The 13,323-nt window shown below is 42.9% G+C and overlaps 1 protein-coding gene and 1 pseudogene across 2 annotated transcripts in view; both read right to left on the reverse strand.

The window, feature by feature from the left end:
- Positions 1 to 12,491, reverse strand: part of LOC138970571 (uncharacterized) — a 17,575-nt gene extending 5,084 nt beyond the window's left edge. The window contains exons 1-6 of one of the 2 annotated variants that reach the window (XM_070343038.1): positions 12,446 to 12,491; positions 10,745 to 10,845; positions 7,544 to 7,800; positions 5,931 to 6,141; positions 4,359 to 4,482; positions 1,533 to 1,753 (exon numbers count right to left, since the gene is read on the reverse strand). In XM_070343038.1, the coding sequence (XP_070199139.1) occupies positions 1,533 to 1,753; positions 4,359 to 4,482; positions 5,931 to 6,141; positions 7,544 to 7,800; positions 10,745 to 10,820 (889 nt within the window). In that variant the 5' untranslated portion in view covers positions 10,821 to 10,845; positions 12,446 to 12,491. The remainder of the gene's footprint in view (positions 1 to 1,532; positions 1,754 to 4,358; positions 4,483 to 5,930; positions 6,142 to 7,543; positions 7,801 to 10,744; positions 10,846 to 12,445) is intronic. The other variant, XM_070343039.1, reaches the window with a different exon arrangement.
- Positions 7,809 to 9,361, reverse strand: LOC138971929 (uncharacterized; annotated as a pseudogene).
- Positions 12,492 to 13,323: the final 832 nt, after the last annotated feature.

Below are 13,323 nucleotides of genomic sequence, written 5' to 3' on the forward strand. Positions count from 1 at the left end.
TCTGAACCCTACACGTATTATATCCCCATCGTTTTATCGTTCACATTTGCCCAACATGTTAATTTGCTGAGCGGGATTTATGTCGTCTGCAATCGAACCACTGCACTGAGTCTCATTTCAAAAACAAAAATTGCTCGTCACGTTGCACTGAGTCTGCACGCATGAGGCAGTCTGGTAATAAGTCTTATATATGGTAAGAACGTTCTAAACCCTACACGTGTTCGATTCCGATTGTTCTTGCCTTGAAATATTAATTCGGAAAACATTCATTTACTGAACAGATGCAGTCGTATTTCAGTGTAGTCTGCTACGTGCTGATCTAGCTGCTACGTTATCGGAATAACACTTGTGTTTTCTGTTAGCTGCTGGGACTTGTATACTAACTCATCATTTGGTAATGTGGATAATAAGCTACATGCCACTAACATGGCATAATTATGAGAGGAATCTTCGCAAGTCGAAACTGAAAAATTAGACACAGCGGGTTCTATTTTTAGATCAGTGGCAACTGTGGCACAGGCACATGCAATCTGTCAGAAAAAAACCCACTTCTGCTTTAATTGAGAAGCAGGAAATTTATGGTCATAATCATTGGTATTGTGAAGAATATCAGCTACATGTCATTAATTAATTCTGAGGATGAGAGTACACTCTCGCTTAGGCAAAGGGCGGAAGAATACGCTCTGTTGAAAAGTTAGCGCACTCCAAGAGTGCGCTAACAGTTTTAGCGCATCGCCATTAGCCAATCAACTGGTTCACATCAGTCATGTGACACCAGTACTTACTGACAATTATTATTATTATACGCAGACACACACACACACACACACACACACACACATACGCACACACACACACACACACACACACACGTATGCATGCACACGCACACACACACACACACACACACACACACACACACACACAGAGAACATGTTGTTTTATTGTGCTAGCTTACATATTGTGTGTGCTATGCTAGTCCTACTGATATAGGTATCGAGTTTGAGGGGTGTCATGACACAAAGCGCTGTTTTTCAGCAATAACCGAATGAATTGGTTTGACACTTTCCGATGTGACGCAATGTTCCGAACAAGTTTCAAACCCTTCATAGGAGTGTACACTTTGTGTCCCAAACACATACATCACACTTTTCATGTTTAGAGACAAATATTAGATACAGGTATTGCCCAAGTTTCATGTTTAGAGACAAATATTTGATACAGGTATTGATTGCCCAAGTTTCATGTTTAGAGACAAATATTTGATACAGGTATTGATTGCCCAAGTTTCATGTTTAGAGACAAATATTTGATACAGGTATTGCCCAAGTTTCATGTTTAGAGACGAATGTAATAATGCTGGATACATATCTGTGTCTCCAAATATCATTTCGGTCTTAAGTGTTTCTATTATAAAATTCCAAAATAGAATTGCTTCTACTGCAGAATAAATTCTATATTGACTTGTATTGCTAGAGATGATAGTGTAAATAAACAGTCGCCAGTGATTTGTGTTAGTTACAAGCGCTTACCGCAGTTGTCATTGATGTAGTTGTTCATGCGATCCATAGCCGAGGTGTCGCCATCACACGCAAACGCCAGACAGTTGTAATAGTAGTAAGCCAGGGACGTGTCTGACGTTGCCAGGCACTCGGCTTGCCAGGGATCAGCAAAGATGGCCACGCACTCCATCGCGGCTTGCTCCTTGTATTGACAGCTTGTGAATTTGCTGGCCAGTTTCTTGCAGGTTGCACTGCAACATTGACATCAAGTCAATGTTCATCCCGATCGCATTCATGAGCAAGGTTCAAGGAAAAATGTAACTTTAAATTGATACACTGGATTATTCCAGTGTCATATTGTACAGAATGCACGGCGAGAAACCACATTCATAAAGTAGGAAATGTAAGTTAACATAGTACGTAGGAAAACACATTGTACAAGAAATGAGGTTGATCGGAGATAAATAGGTCATAATATATCATGCTGCTGAACAATATTTAGAGGGAGGTAATGCGTGTGTGTTGCGTGCAATGACTGAGTAGCGGAAAGTAGTATTTTCATGATAAGGGTTTGTTCTCATTGTGAGAGACACAGACTGGCAGATGAACATGGTGAGAGACACAGACTGACAGATGAACATGGTGACAGACACAGACTGGCAGATGAACATGGTGACAGACACAGACTGGCAGATGAACATGGTGACAGACACAGACTGGCAGATGAACATGGTGACAGACACAGACTGGCAGATGAACATGGTGACAGACACAGACTGGCAGATGAACATGGTGAGAGACTGGCAGATGAACATGGTGAGAGACACAGACTGACAGATGAACATGGTGAGAGACACAGACTGACAGATGAACATGGTGACAGACACAGACTGACAGATGAACATGGTGACAGACACAGACTGACAGATGAACATGGTGAGAGACACAGACTGACAGATGAACATGGTGACAGACACAGACTGACAGATGAACATGGTGAGAGACACAGACTGGCAGATGAACATGGTGACAGACACAGACTGGCAGATGAACATGGTGACAGACACAGACTGACAGATGAACATGGTGACAGACACAGACTGGCAGATGAACATGGTGACAGACACAGACTGACAGATGAACATGGTGACAGACACAGACTGGCAGATGAACATGGTGACAGACACAGACTGGCAGATGAACATGGTGACAGACACAGACTGGCAGATGAACATGGTGACAGACACAGACTGGCAGATGAACATGGTGACAGACACAGACTGGCAGATAGCTAGGAAGCTGTTGGAGAAAACGAGGACAAATGTGGAAAGTGCGAAGTAAATTCAGACAGGCATTAAGCTAGGAAGCTGTGCGCATGTCCTGAGAGTAGCGGCTGATTGGTGCCTGAGAGTAGCGGCTGATTGGTGCCTGAGAGTAGCGGCTGATTGGTGCCTGAGAGTAGCGGCTGATTGGTGCCTGAGAGTAGCGGCTGATTGGTGCCTGAGAGTAGCGGCTGATTGGTGCCTGAGAGTAGCGGCTGATTGGTGCCTGAGAGTAGCGGCTGATTGGTGCCTGAGAGTAGCGGCTGATTGGTGCCTGAGAGTAGCGGCTAATTGGTGCCTGAGAGTAGCGGCTGATTGGTGCCCGAGAGTAGCGGCTGATTGGTGCCCGTGCCAGTATGTGAAAGCACGAGAGGATATTTGTAATCACGCTAAACATCAACTGGGAGGAATGACAAGGCGAGCAAATTGAAACGTGTTTTTTTAGATGATAATGTAAACGAACTTTCTCCCCCAAGTTATATATATTTAGATTTCAAAGCGCGTTCTGACCTAGTAAATACAGCAAGTGTTGCCAAGACGTGTACGTGTCGAGATGACATCACCCTCACACGTACTAGACATGTATTGGTCCAGATTCACAACCCCTAGGACTACAACAAGTAGCAGACGGGTTTTTTTTGCATTCTGTATATTGTATGTATGTATGAGTATATCTTATTGTTCTTGAGGAGTTACCACAAGGAAGTTCTCGGCAAAACTGTGCCACCCATGTTTTCCTGCATGTATTCGTGGTTTCCGAGTCCTGCGATTGTTGCGGTTAGCTTAGGATCTTTAATCGTGTGCATGTATTCGTGGTTTCCGAGTCCTGCGATTGTTGCGGTTAGCTTAGGATCTTCATCGTGTGCATGTATTCGTGGTTTCCGAGTCCTGCGATTGTTGCGGTTAGCTTAGGATCTTCATCGTGTGCATGTATGCGCACAATGGTGTTCGGACACCTGAAACAGTTTGCAAACGTTGATTCTTGGAATCACAGAGTTCGAACCCACGCCGATAGCAACTAACTGGTTTTAAGGCCGGCGCGATACCGACTAAGCTACGTCCCAGCGGAGAGTCACTTTAATGAAAGAAAGCACGTCCAAGCTTATATTTGATACTTTTCTACGTTGTGTTTTGTGTGTACGCAACGCTTACGTGTCTGACACTGCCTTTAAGTTATCACATTTACTTGGACACTTGCACGATTCACTGTGACTAAAACGTGTGTCACGTCCTTCTCTCCTTGGTGCAAATAGATCCACCACACTCAGCTGTTACTGCCTGGAAACCAGCACATACAATTCCGCTTTTGCTTGCCCTTCCTTCGCCTTTTCATGCCAGTTGTCTATGCTGAATTTGTACAGACGAAGAACATTTACAGCAAATGTAGACGAAACCAGTTACTAGTTGACGTCGACGAGTAGAAGACGAGTGCAAATGATGTATACTGAGCGGACACGTTTGATCATGACATGAGACCATTCCAGTTTAGTTTAGAAAACAAGTAGCCATGTATGAATAAAATGTTGTGACTTACCTCTGGACGACATTGTCGTGATTCAGCACGACGTAACTGACGAGCGCGTCATCCGTCATATTCCTTTGCCCGGGAAAGAGGGTCGTCATCGCATTGTTCTTGGCGTCAGTCGTTGTCTCGTCTCCTGCATGATTTGAAAGCACATGGACACGTTTTTAAACGTGGGGCGTTAGAGAGAGAATTAAATTGAATTGAATGGAACTTTATATTTCGAGGGTGACAGAATTCGCATTGCCAACCTGCTTTTTCTGTATCCGGCTTACTACATAACACATCAATATAATCAACATGTCCAGCAATCAATAAGACATTTCAAATGCATTATATGATGCATTGGCAATGATGGAAAATTATAACACATTTTGCGTTTGCCTAATAAATGCTCTTTGTGCACTGTGTAGAACCATGTGGTTCAATACAATCAGAGAGTACTAATATTTCATCAGCGACACAATAATTGTACTTACAAGTCGTGCATTGTGTAGAATAATGTCTTTCAATACAATCGTAGAGTACTGATACTTTATCAGCTACACAATAATTGTACTTACAAGTCGTGCATTGTGTAGAACCATGTGGTTCAATACAATCATAGAGTACTAATACTTTATCAGCTACACAATAATTGTACTTACAAGTCGTGCATTGTGTAGAATCATGTGGTTCAATACAATCAGAGAGTACTAATACTTTATACATCTTGATTTCGTATTTGCAATGTCAGAAATCTAGATGATAGATTTGGTCGTTTTTATCTCGTGGTTAGAAGCATGCATTTAGTTTTATTTAGGTTCAGTGACAGATGGTTTAGTTCTGACAATTCTAGCAATCGATTACGGTTTTCTTGGAGGACTTTTTGCTATTTCAATAAGATCTTGGTGACCGGAATGAATTGTAGTATCATCTGCCACAGTGTGCACATGTATTTTACAAATATGGGAAGGTCGTTATAATAGATTGAAAATAGTAACAGACCAAACATAGAACCTTGTGGTGCTCCAAACCTTTATGTTTGTTTACAAGAGTGTGATTGGTTTAAAAAAAAAGTACTTTAGATTTTAACATGTAACCAGAATTAGTTTGTCAATTAATTAGGTCAAAAGCTTTAGTAAAGTCAACAAATAGCAACACAGAACAGATTATTGTTAATTGGTCAGTCATTGGTCAAATAAATTGTTTCACGTGAGTGTTTTGGGGTTAAACCTGTTTGATTTTCGTGCATTAATTTATTGTTTTCAAAGTGCTCAAAGAATGTGCTCATTGGCATGTTTAATATTAAAACAAAATTGTTTTTAAAGGTTGTTAATGTGTTTATTGAGAGAGAGAGAGAGAGAGAGAGAGAGAGAGAGAGAGAGAGAGAGAGAGAGAGAGAGAGAGAGAGATGCTGACAACTGAAAGAAAGAGGGCGCTGATCACTTGTAGTCAGAAAGACAACGCAGCTCATCGGTTTTAACCAAGCCATCTTCGGCTTAGATTTATCATTTTAAAAGCTACGTTTACCTGTTAACGAGATAAGTACAGTGACTGATACAGTCACAACCCGCAGCTATGCCAACAGGCAACTATCCGTACCACACAGTGACTCTGGCAGTCCCTCCGAGACAAACTCTTGGTCCGAGCACGTGACGACCACGCTCCGTTCCGCCCTGCTGAACTCCACGCTGAAGACTCCGTCCTTCCTCAACACAGCAGCTTCCCTGGACTGGTCGTAGTCTGCGAAGTCCACAACGCTCTTAGAGCCCTCCTTTACCTGCCATGGGTTGGTGGTTCTGTTTTCACTGAACTGGATTGCAGAAAGAGCATGCGTTAGATCAGGACATATGTGACCCAGGTCACCCTCCACCACGGAATGAGTCGCATGTCACCTTTGCATGATTTTCATATTTTTACATTTTCCTAAAGAGTTTTTTATGCTCTATCCAGTGGTGACATTTAACCGTTTTAAAAAAGAGCGAAAACTATTTGAGTTATAAGCCTGTGACTAAAGTGACCTCACACTGTTACTAGACACTCCTCGGAGTTATAGTAAGCTATAGCGCAGAACCGCGCGAGGTGACATGCGACTCATTTCGTGGTGGAGGTTCACATATTTATATTGGCAAGTCTCGTTCACATCAGCGTGTTTCTCACGAAGTTCAACAAAAGTTCTTCTGAAACATCAAAGCGTAAGCTTCCGTTCTAAAAGAGGGGAACAGATCGTGTCTTATTACACAAGAATCGGTTTAGCACTATGCATTTCCTGTCGTAAACAACATCAACAGCAACACTAAGCATCATTATAATCACCAAAGCCATCATCATTAACAACAACAACAACAACAATGTCAACCCCACCACCATGATTACCACTGTCACCACTACCACCACCATAACAACAACAAAACATCATCAACATGATTACATATCTATCCGATAAACGACCACATTTCTATACTTGTTCCACTCAGTAGACAACTACATTTATTTAAATCTATTTAAAGTACCATTCCGTCTCCAATGAGGTTAGCTGACCAATGAAATCTTTTCGTGTAAACAGCAATACGAACTTGATGAAACACATTCACACTAACATTCAACACCTTTGAATGGCACATATTGCAACGGTTCCTCTTAGAACTGTGTTTATGTACAATTATTCTTGTTGATCGCTGTCTCTGTGTTACAAGTAGGCCAGCGAGGTGCAACATGACAAATGTCCATGTTTATGTACAATGAACATGGACATTGAAGTTTTCTTACGTTATCTAATCTTATCTTATCATATCATAAATGTGTGCTCGATTTCTGTCCAACCCAAAGTAACTGCTTGGAAGTGTGAAGAGAATCAAATTATTATGACATAACGATACCACCGCGCATCAAGTTTGATCATCGTGCCCAACTGCGCCAGAAGTCTGACAGAGTGATTATGCTTTGATCACCCTGTGGCACAAAATCTCCCTTTTTCTGAGAAAAAAAAAACCCTGACTCAAAAAGGAAAGTAAATAAAATACGTACACACCTCGTTTCAGCGGATATTTAAAGTAATGTTCTTAGTTCGTGGTCATGAAAAATATCTCACTAAAGCTCAAATTGTTCATGATCAACTAACTTCGACCATTCTGTTGAATATCCACTGAGACTCGGTTTGTAACCCCTATGTAAACGTGCGGCTTAGCAGATGTGTGTCTATGGTCACTCCAAACCTTGTCCAGTCGTCTCACTGAGGTTCGTATCTTCACGACTTCACTGGTATTAGCGTTGACCACTTTGACCCACACGGTGTCCGGGGAGAAACGGTGACTGTCTTCCTGGTCTACCGCGCTGCCTGGAGTCACCTTGACCCGGTAGTCCCCGCACGTGAAGTCCGCGAGACGATACTTACATGGAAGCTCCACGTCTGCTGTTTCTCCGTTGAACATTATCAGTGTTCCGTAACGTCCAATGGAGCATGCTTTCTCGTCTGAGAAAAATCATAGAAAGGAAAATATTGAGATGGAAACATTCTAAATTAGTGTTGAAGTTACATTGGAAGTCCTCTGTACCATCTTGTTTTATTGTCATGGCTCTTATCTCTATTTCACACATGCACACCTAATGGCCCTGTCACACCTTAACGTATTAGCCAGCGTATGCCGACGTATCAAATTTTCCCTAAAACGCTGGCGTACGCTGAACTATCCATGTTCTTTTCTCAATTTTGGCGTATACATAGCGTATTTATAACGAGTTGGGCGTATACATAGCGTATTCATAACGAGTTTGACGTACACATATCGTGATAGTAACGTATATAGAAGATTTCGATAACTTATAGATAACGTATACCAACGAATGCTTAACGTGTTGCCGGCGTTCACAACTTATGTCCAACGATAGTCTAACGTGTGTATAACGTATGCATAACGTACGCAGCGTATCGCCGACGATCACATGTCGTAGCCTATAAAAAAATATATAAAAAAAGGGTGAAGGCATCGTCACCGATGAAGAAGTAGGGCACATCCTCGTTGTGGTTGGGAAGAGACTCAGGGTCAGGGTCAGGGTCAGACTCAGGGTCAGGAAAACCTAGGGTACGCATTCCTTCAGCTCACAGGAATTGTATATCTGCGCATCTGATGCTGATCCACTACCACTAATATCTGCCCAAATGAATTTGTAGTCGGCATCTACAAGCGCCATCAGGACAATGGAGTAGAATCCTTTGTAGTTGAAGTATAGACTCCCACTCTTTGGGGGACAGCGGCAGGCCACGTGCTTCCCATCAAGTGGCCCACGTGTATTGGGAAAGTTCCATCTTTGGAAGAACTTATCAGCTACGGCGCGCCAACTCTCCGGAGTACTTGGGCAGACCAGCACCTCATCCACGTATTCGTCAATAATGGCTTGACAGACTTCTCTGAGCACAAGGGACTGGGTGTTGTGAGGGACCCTGGTGACAGTGTTCACAATGTGAGGGACCCTGGTGACAGTGTTCACAATGTGAGGGACCCTGGTGACAGTGTTCACAATGTGAGGGACCCTGGTGACAGTGTTCACAATGTGAGGGACCCTGGTGACAGTGTTCACAATGTGAGGGACCCTGGTGACAGTGTTCACAATGTTACAGACCCTCCATCCGAACTTCATCGAGCGAGGCATACTTGTTCCCAGAGGCAAGGTGACGTAAAGTCAGGGCCAACTTCATGCCAGGCTCAAGCGGATCCCTGTAGAAGGTGTACTGCTTGGCTAACCCCGGGACCCACTCTGGCCAGCAGCTCGTCGAACATCGCTGGAGATATTCGCAGAAAATTGGTGAAGGATGCATGGCCCTCGTTACGGAGTTCCACCATTAGCTGGTCATACATGCCAAACTGCCGTCGTCTCCCGATCCATGGTCTCACCCAGTTCCTTCTCCCCCGTTCACCTCTTGTTCTCCTTCGTCTACTGGCACGCACCTGGTACAGTGTTAAATCGATGAGGTCATGCTGATGTTGGAGGACAGCTAGTTGGTATTCTCGTCTCAGCCTTGCCGGATCTTCCATCTCTCGGATTACATGGACATCTGCTCACCAGGGAGTCTTGAGGAGTACTGACGGTTTCCACCTGCGAACCCCATCTTTATATACCAATGCCCCATAAACGCTGCCAATACGCTTTTGTACGGCAGCTGTAAGTTAGAAACACGTTCAGTAAGTTCTGTGGTCGTCCGGAACACGTCCAAAACGTCTACATACGTCAATATGCGTTGGAGATACGTTCAACATAGGTTCAAAGCACGCTACTCATAGGTTAGAGATACGTTTTGGGTACGTTTACAATTATCTCGACGTATGTCGACTTATTAGTAACGTGTGTGAACGTGTGTTAACGATCGCAAAACTTACCTACAACGTATGGCCCGCGTGATGAGCTATACGCTGGCATACGTCCGAAAATGTTGTGCATGTTCAAAATTTGTCGAGAACCTCGCCGTACGACGACGTATACCAACGTACTTCAGCGTATTCTTAACGTATACAAAACTTACCCATAACGTATTCGACGTATTCGCCAGATTTTTCATACGTCGGCATACGCTGGCTCATACGTCAAGGTGTGACAGAAAAGGACAAGCGTGTTGTCTCTCAGCATTTAGTGGATAGTCATATGTACCGTTGACATGGACAAGCTACATGTTGAACAGTCATTGTTGTTGTTTCTAAGTATTTGGTGAGCAGTCATGTACCGTTGACATGGACAAGCTACATGTTGACCATGGTTGTTGGTTTAACTACACCTACTTTTAAAATGTATTAAATCGTCAATGTCTTTAGTCAACAACTTTAACTGGTATGCTCTTTCAAAACATTGTGTTTACGAATTTGGGGTTAGACTCAGCAGTACGAGGTTTGAATAATTGAGCGGAAGCAAAACGCACCCGATTTAAACCCTTGAAGACTTGTTCCTTTAACATATCTGTAGGTCGGAGATGGCAAAATAACCCCCCTATCATCGGTGACTTGAAGACAGCAATTCAGCCAGGTACAGGGCAATCCCCAAACAGGCTAACGTTCGGAGGGGTTATTTACAACATGTTAGAGAGAAGATCAAAGTCGGTATACTATTGTTAGACCAGTATACCAAAACGTAAGCTAATGCGCACCAACTATGAAGATAATTCGTTGAACTCAAACTGACTTAAAAAAAGAATCCCTTCGTGTTTAACTGACTCACGCTTGCAAGTGGTGCGCTCTATTGACCAATGACACGAAGACAATCCTCCATGGGGGAGACCCATTGTCCACTATATGAACTGATCATGGACATTCTCAAGTAATTGTACACCAAATATGAAGTAGGTCGTTCAACAGTGATATCAGGTTTTTTTTTCATTTCTAGGGGTCACCTTGAGTGTTAGGTATAAAGAGAACCCATGTTAATCATACCTGCCAGTGAGAACTCAAAGGTGACAACACTGACGAACAGCCCCAGAGGTAGGAACAAGGCTGATGACAACGGCATCTTCAAAGTTTGCTGCAAATCAGATCTGACAACAAAGTGGCAGTGCAATCATGACACCAAATCACCTTAACTAGGAGAGCAACAGTTATCATTTGTGTTCACTCGAAAATGTCCCAGTAAATGTAACGCTATACTATAACGTTTGTAATCTCAAAAATTGGAGTGACGTTTTCCCCCTAAATGTCCGATTCAAACGCATGTGACGTCACGCATATAATATTTTTTGATTTTCTTTTGTTTTAATTTGCCGGTCGTTTTTCAATTTTCACAAGTGAATTTGGACATATCTGCTTCGGTGCACGAGGGACGCTGACTGGCCCAAACAATCGCTAACACGCCCGTGCAAACCAAAACGTCTTTCTCTTGAGCAGATTACTGACAGTCACGTGCAAACCGAAACGTCTTTCCCTTGAGCAGATTACTGACAGTCACGTGCAAACCGAAACGTCTTTCTCTTGAGCAGATTACTGACAGTCACGTGCAAACCGAAACGTCTTTCTCTTGAGCAGATTACTGACAGTCACATGCAGCCCTGTGTGCAAAGCAATACTAGATTGTGTTAAACATTGAGCTTGTGGCACAAACATGAAAAATGACTATCTTTTGCCTTTGAACATATTTCTCAAAAAGTCCTTTAATATTTTGTTATGTTTAACAATAGTAATATTGTGTTTTTCACTGTTTTGAATGTATGTTACTTTTGATAACACAAATACTGGGCTCTTTTGTTTTGTTTGTGGTTAACAAAAATCAATAATGATGTGACGGGCGCAGTGGCTTGGTGGTAAGACGTCGGCCTCCTAATCAGGAGGTCGTGAATTCGAATCCCGGTCTCTGCCGCCTGGTGGGTTAAGAGTGGAGTTTTTTTCGATCTCCCATGTCAACTTTTGTGCAGAGGTGCTTGTGACTTAACCCCCTTCGTGTGTACACGCAAGCACAAGACCAAGTGCGCACGGAAAAGATCCTGTAATCCATGTCAGAGTTCGGTGGGTTATAGAAACACGAAACTACCCAGCATGCCTCCCCCGAAATCGGCGTATGCTGCCTGAATGGCGGGGTTAAAACGGTCATACAAGTAAAAATCCACTCGTGCTAAAAACACGAGTGAACGTGGGAGTCTAAGCCCATGAACGAAGAAGAAGAAGAAGACGAACAAGAAGAAATCCACTTTGTGTTTGACATAACACCGATAATCAATGTTCCATCATATGCGTGGATGACATGACAACATCTTTACTCTTCCGTTTAATGTATTAGGTAAAGTATTACAATGTAGAATCGAATTGTTCTTTTTTCCAGTTAAGGATTTCTGACATGTCCTGGTAAAGCCTATGCACTGAAACAGACACTGACTCGACAATGAGAATGGTGGGCACGTTACTTGGGGACGTGTGCTACACATTTAAAGAAGAACATCTTCAATATTTTAACCATCCTATTACTTACTTCTTTTTATATTTATTTTTCTTTCTTTTTTCTCACAATGTTTAGTTCATTTCAACACGTAAACATTGAGAAAGAAAGACACAAATAATCCTGAATTAATTAAACTTCCAAAACTAATGTCGACATGATTCTGTTAGACTGATATAGAGCAATTAAATACTAAGCAACGGAACACTTACCAACTAGAAGGCTGGGCTCCAAGAAGAGAGATGATGTGGTCGCTGTGGGCCGAGATATTTATACAGCTACATCTCCCTGCACGGTGGGGTTTTTTCCATCCGCGAATCACGTGCATCGCCAGCTCAGCGTGTATCATCTCTTGTCAGGCCATTGGTTAAGCTCAGCTGTTGCTACAGCTAAAACACTCCTCCCCCTCCCCCACCACCACATCCACTCTCCTATCAGGCCATTGGTTGAGCTAAATGCTCACTCAACAGTTGATACAGCTAAAACACTCCTCCCCCTCCCCCACCACCACATTCACTCTCCTGTCACGCCATAGGTTGAGCTAAATGCTCACTCAACAGTTGATACAGCTAAAACACTCCTCCCCCTCCCCCACCACCACATTCACTCTCCTATCACGCCATTGGTTGAGCTAAATGCTCACTCAACAGTTGATACAGCTAAAACACTCCCCCCCCACCACCACATTCACGCTCCTGTCACGCCATTGGTTGTATCTCATATAATCCTCTTTTTGTTGCAATGATTGGAGAAACATGCCAGTTAATTAAATCACACACACGAAACCGTCGATGATTTGTTTGGATGTATTATGCATTTCTTTATGATAGTAAAAACTGTCTGAAACTATTTATCGGGCGTGATTATGCCGTCCAAATGTTTTTATATTTTAGACAAATGCACACAAAATATGAAGTTCTGCCGAGTACACGCATCAATGACAAAGAAAACTCACACCATAACATGTTGGCCACAAAACAATGTGTAGTCAAGTGGCGTACACAGTCTTTTTGTGTAATTATCCCCAGCCCGACCCAGTTGCCTCCCCTGTCTATTATCTTCCCCTGACCCAAGTTGTGTCTCCAGCGAG

Source organism: Littorina saxatilis, linkage group LG7, assembly GCF_037325665.1.
Source record: "Littorina saxatilis isolate snail1 linkage group LG7, US_GU_Lsax_2.0, whole genome shotgun sequence".
Lineage (NCBI taxonomy): Eukaryota > Metazoa > Mollusca > Gastropoda > Littorinimorpha > Littorinidae > Littorina > Littorina saxatilis.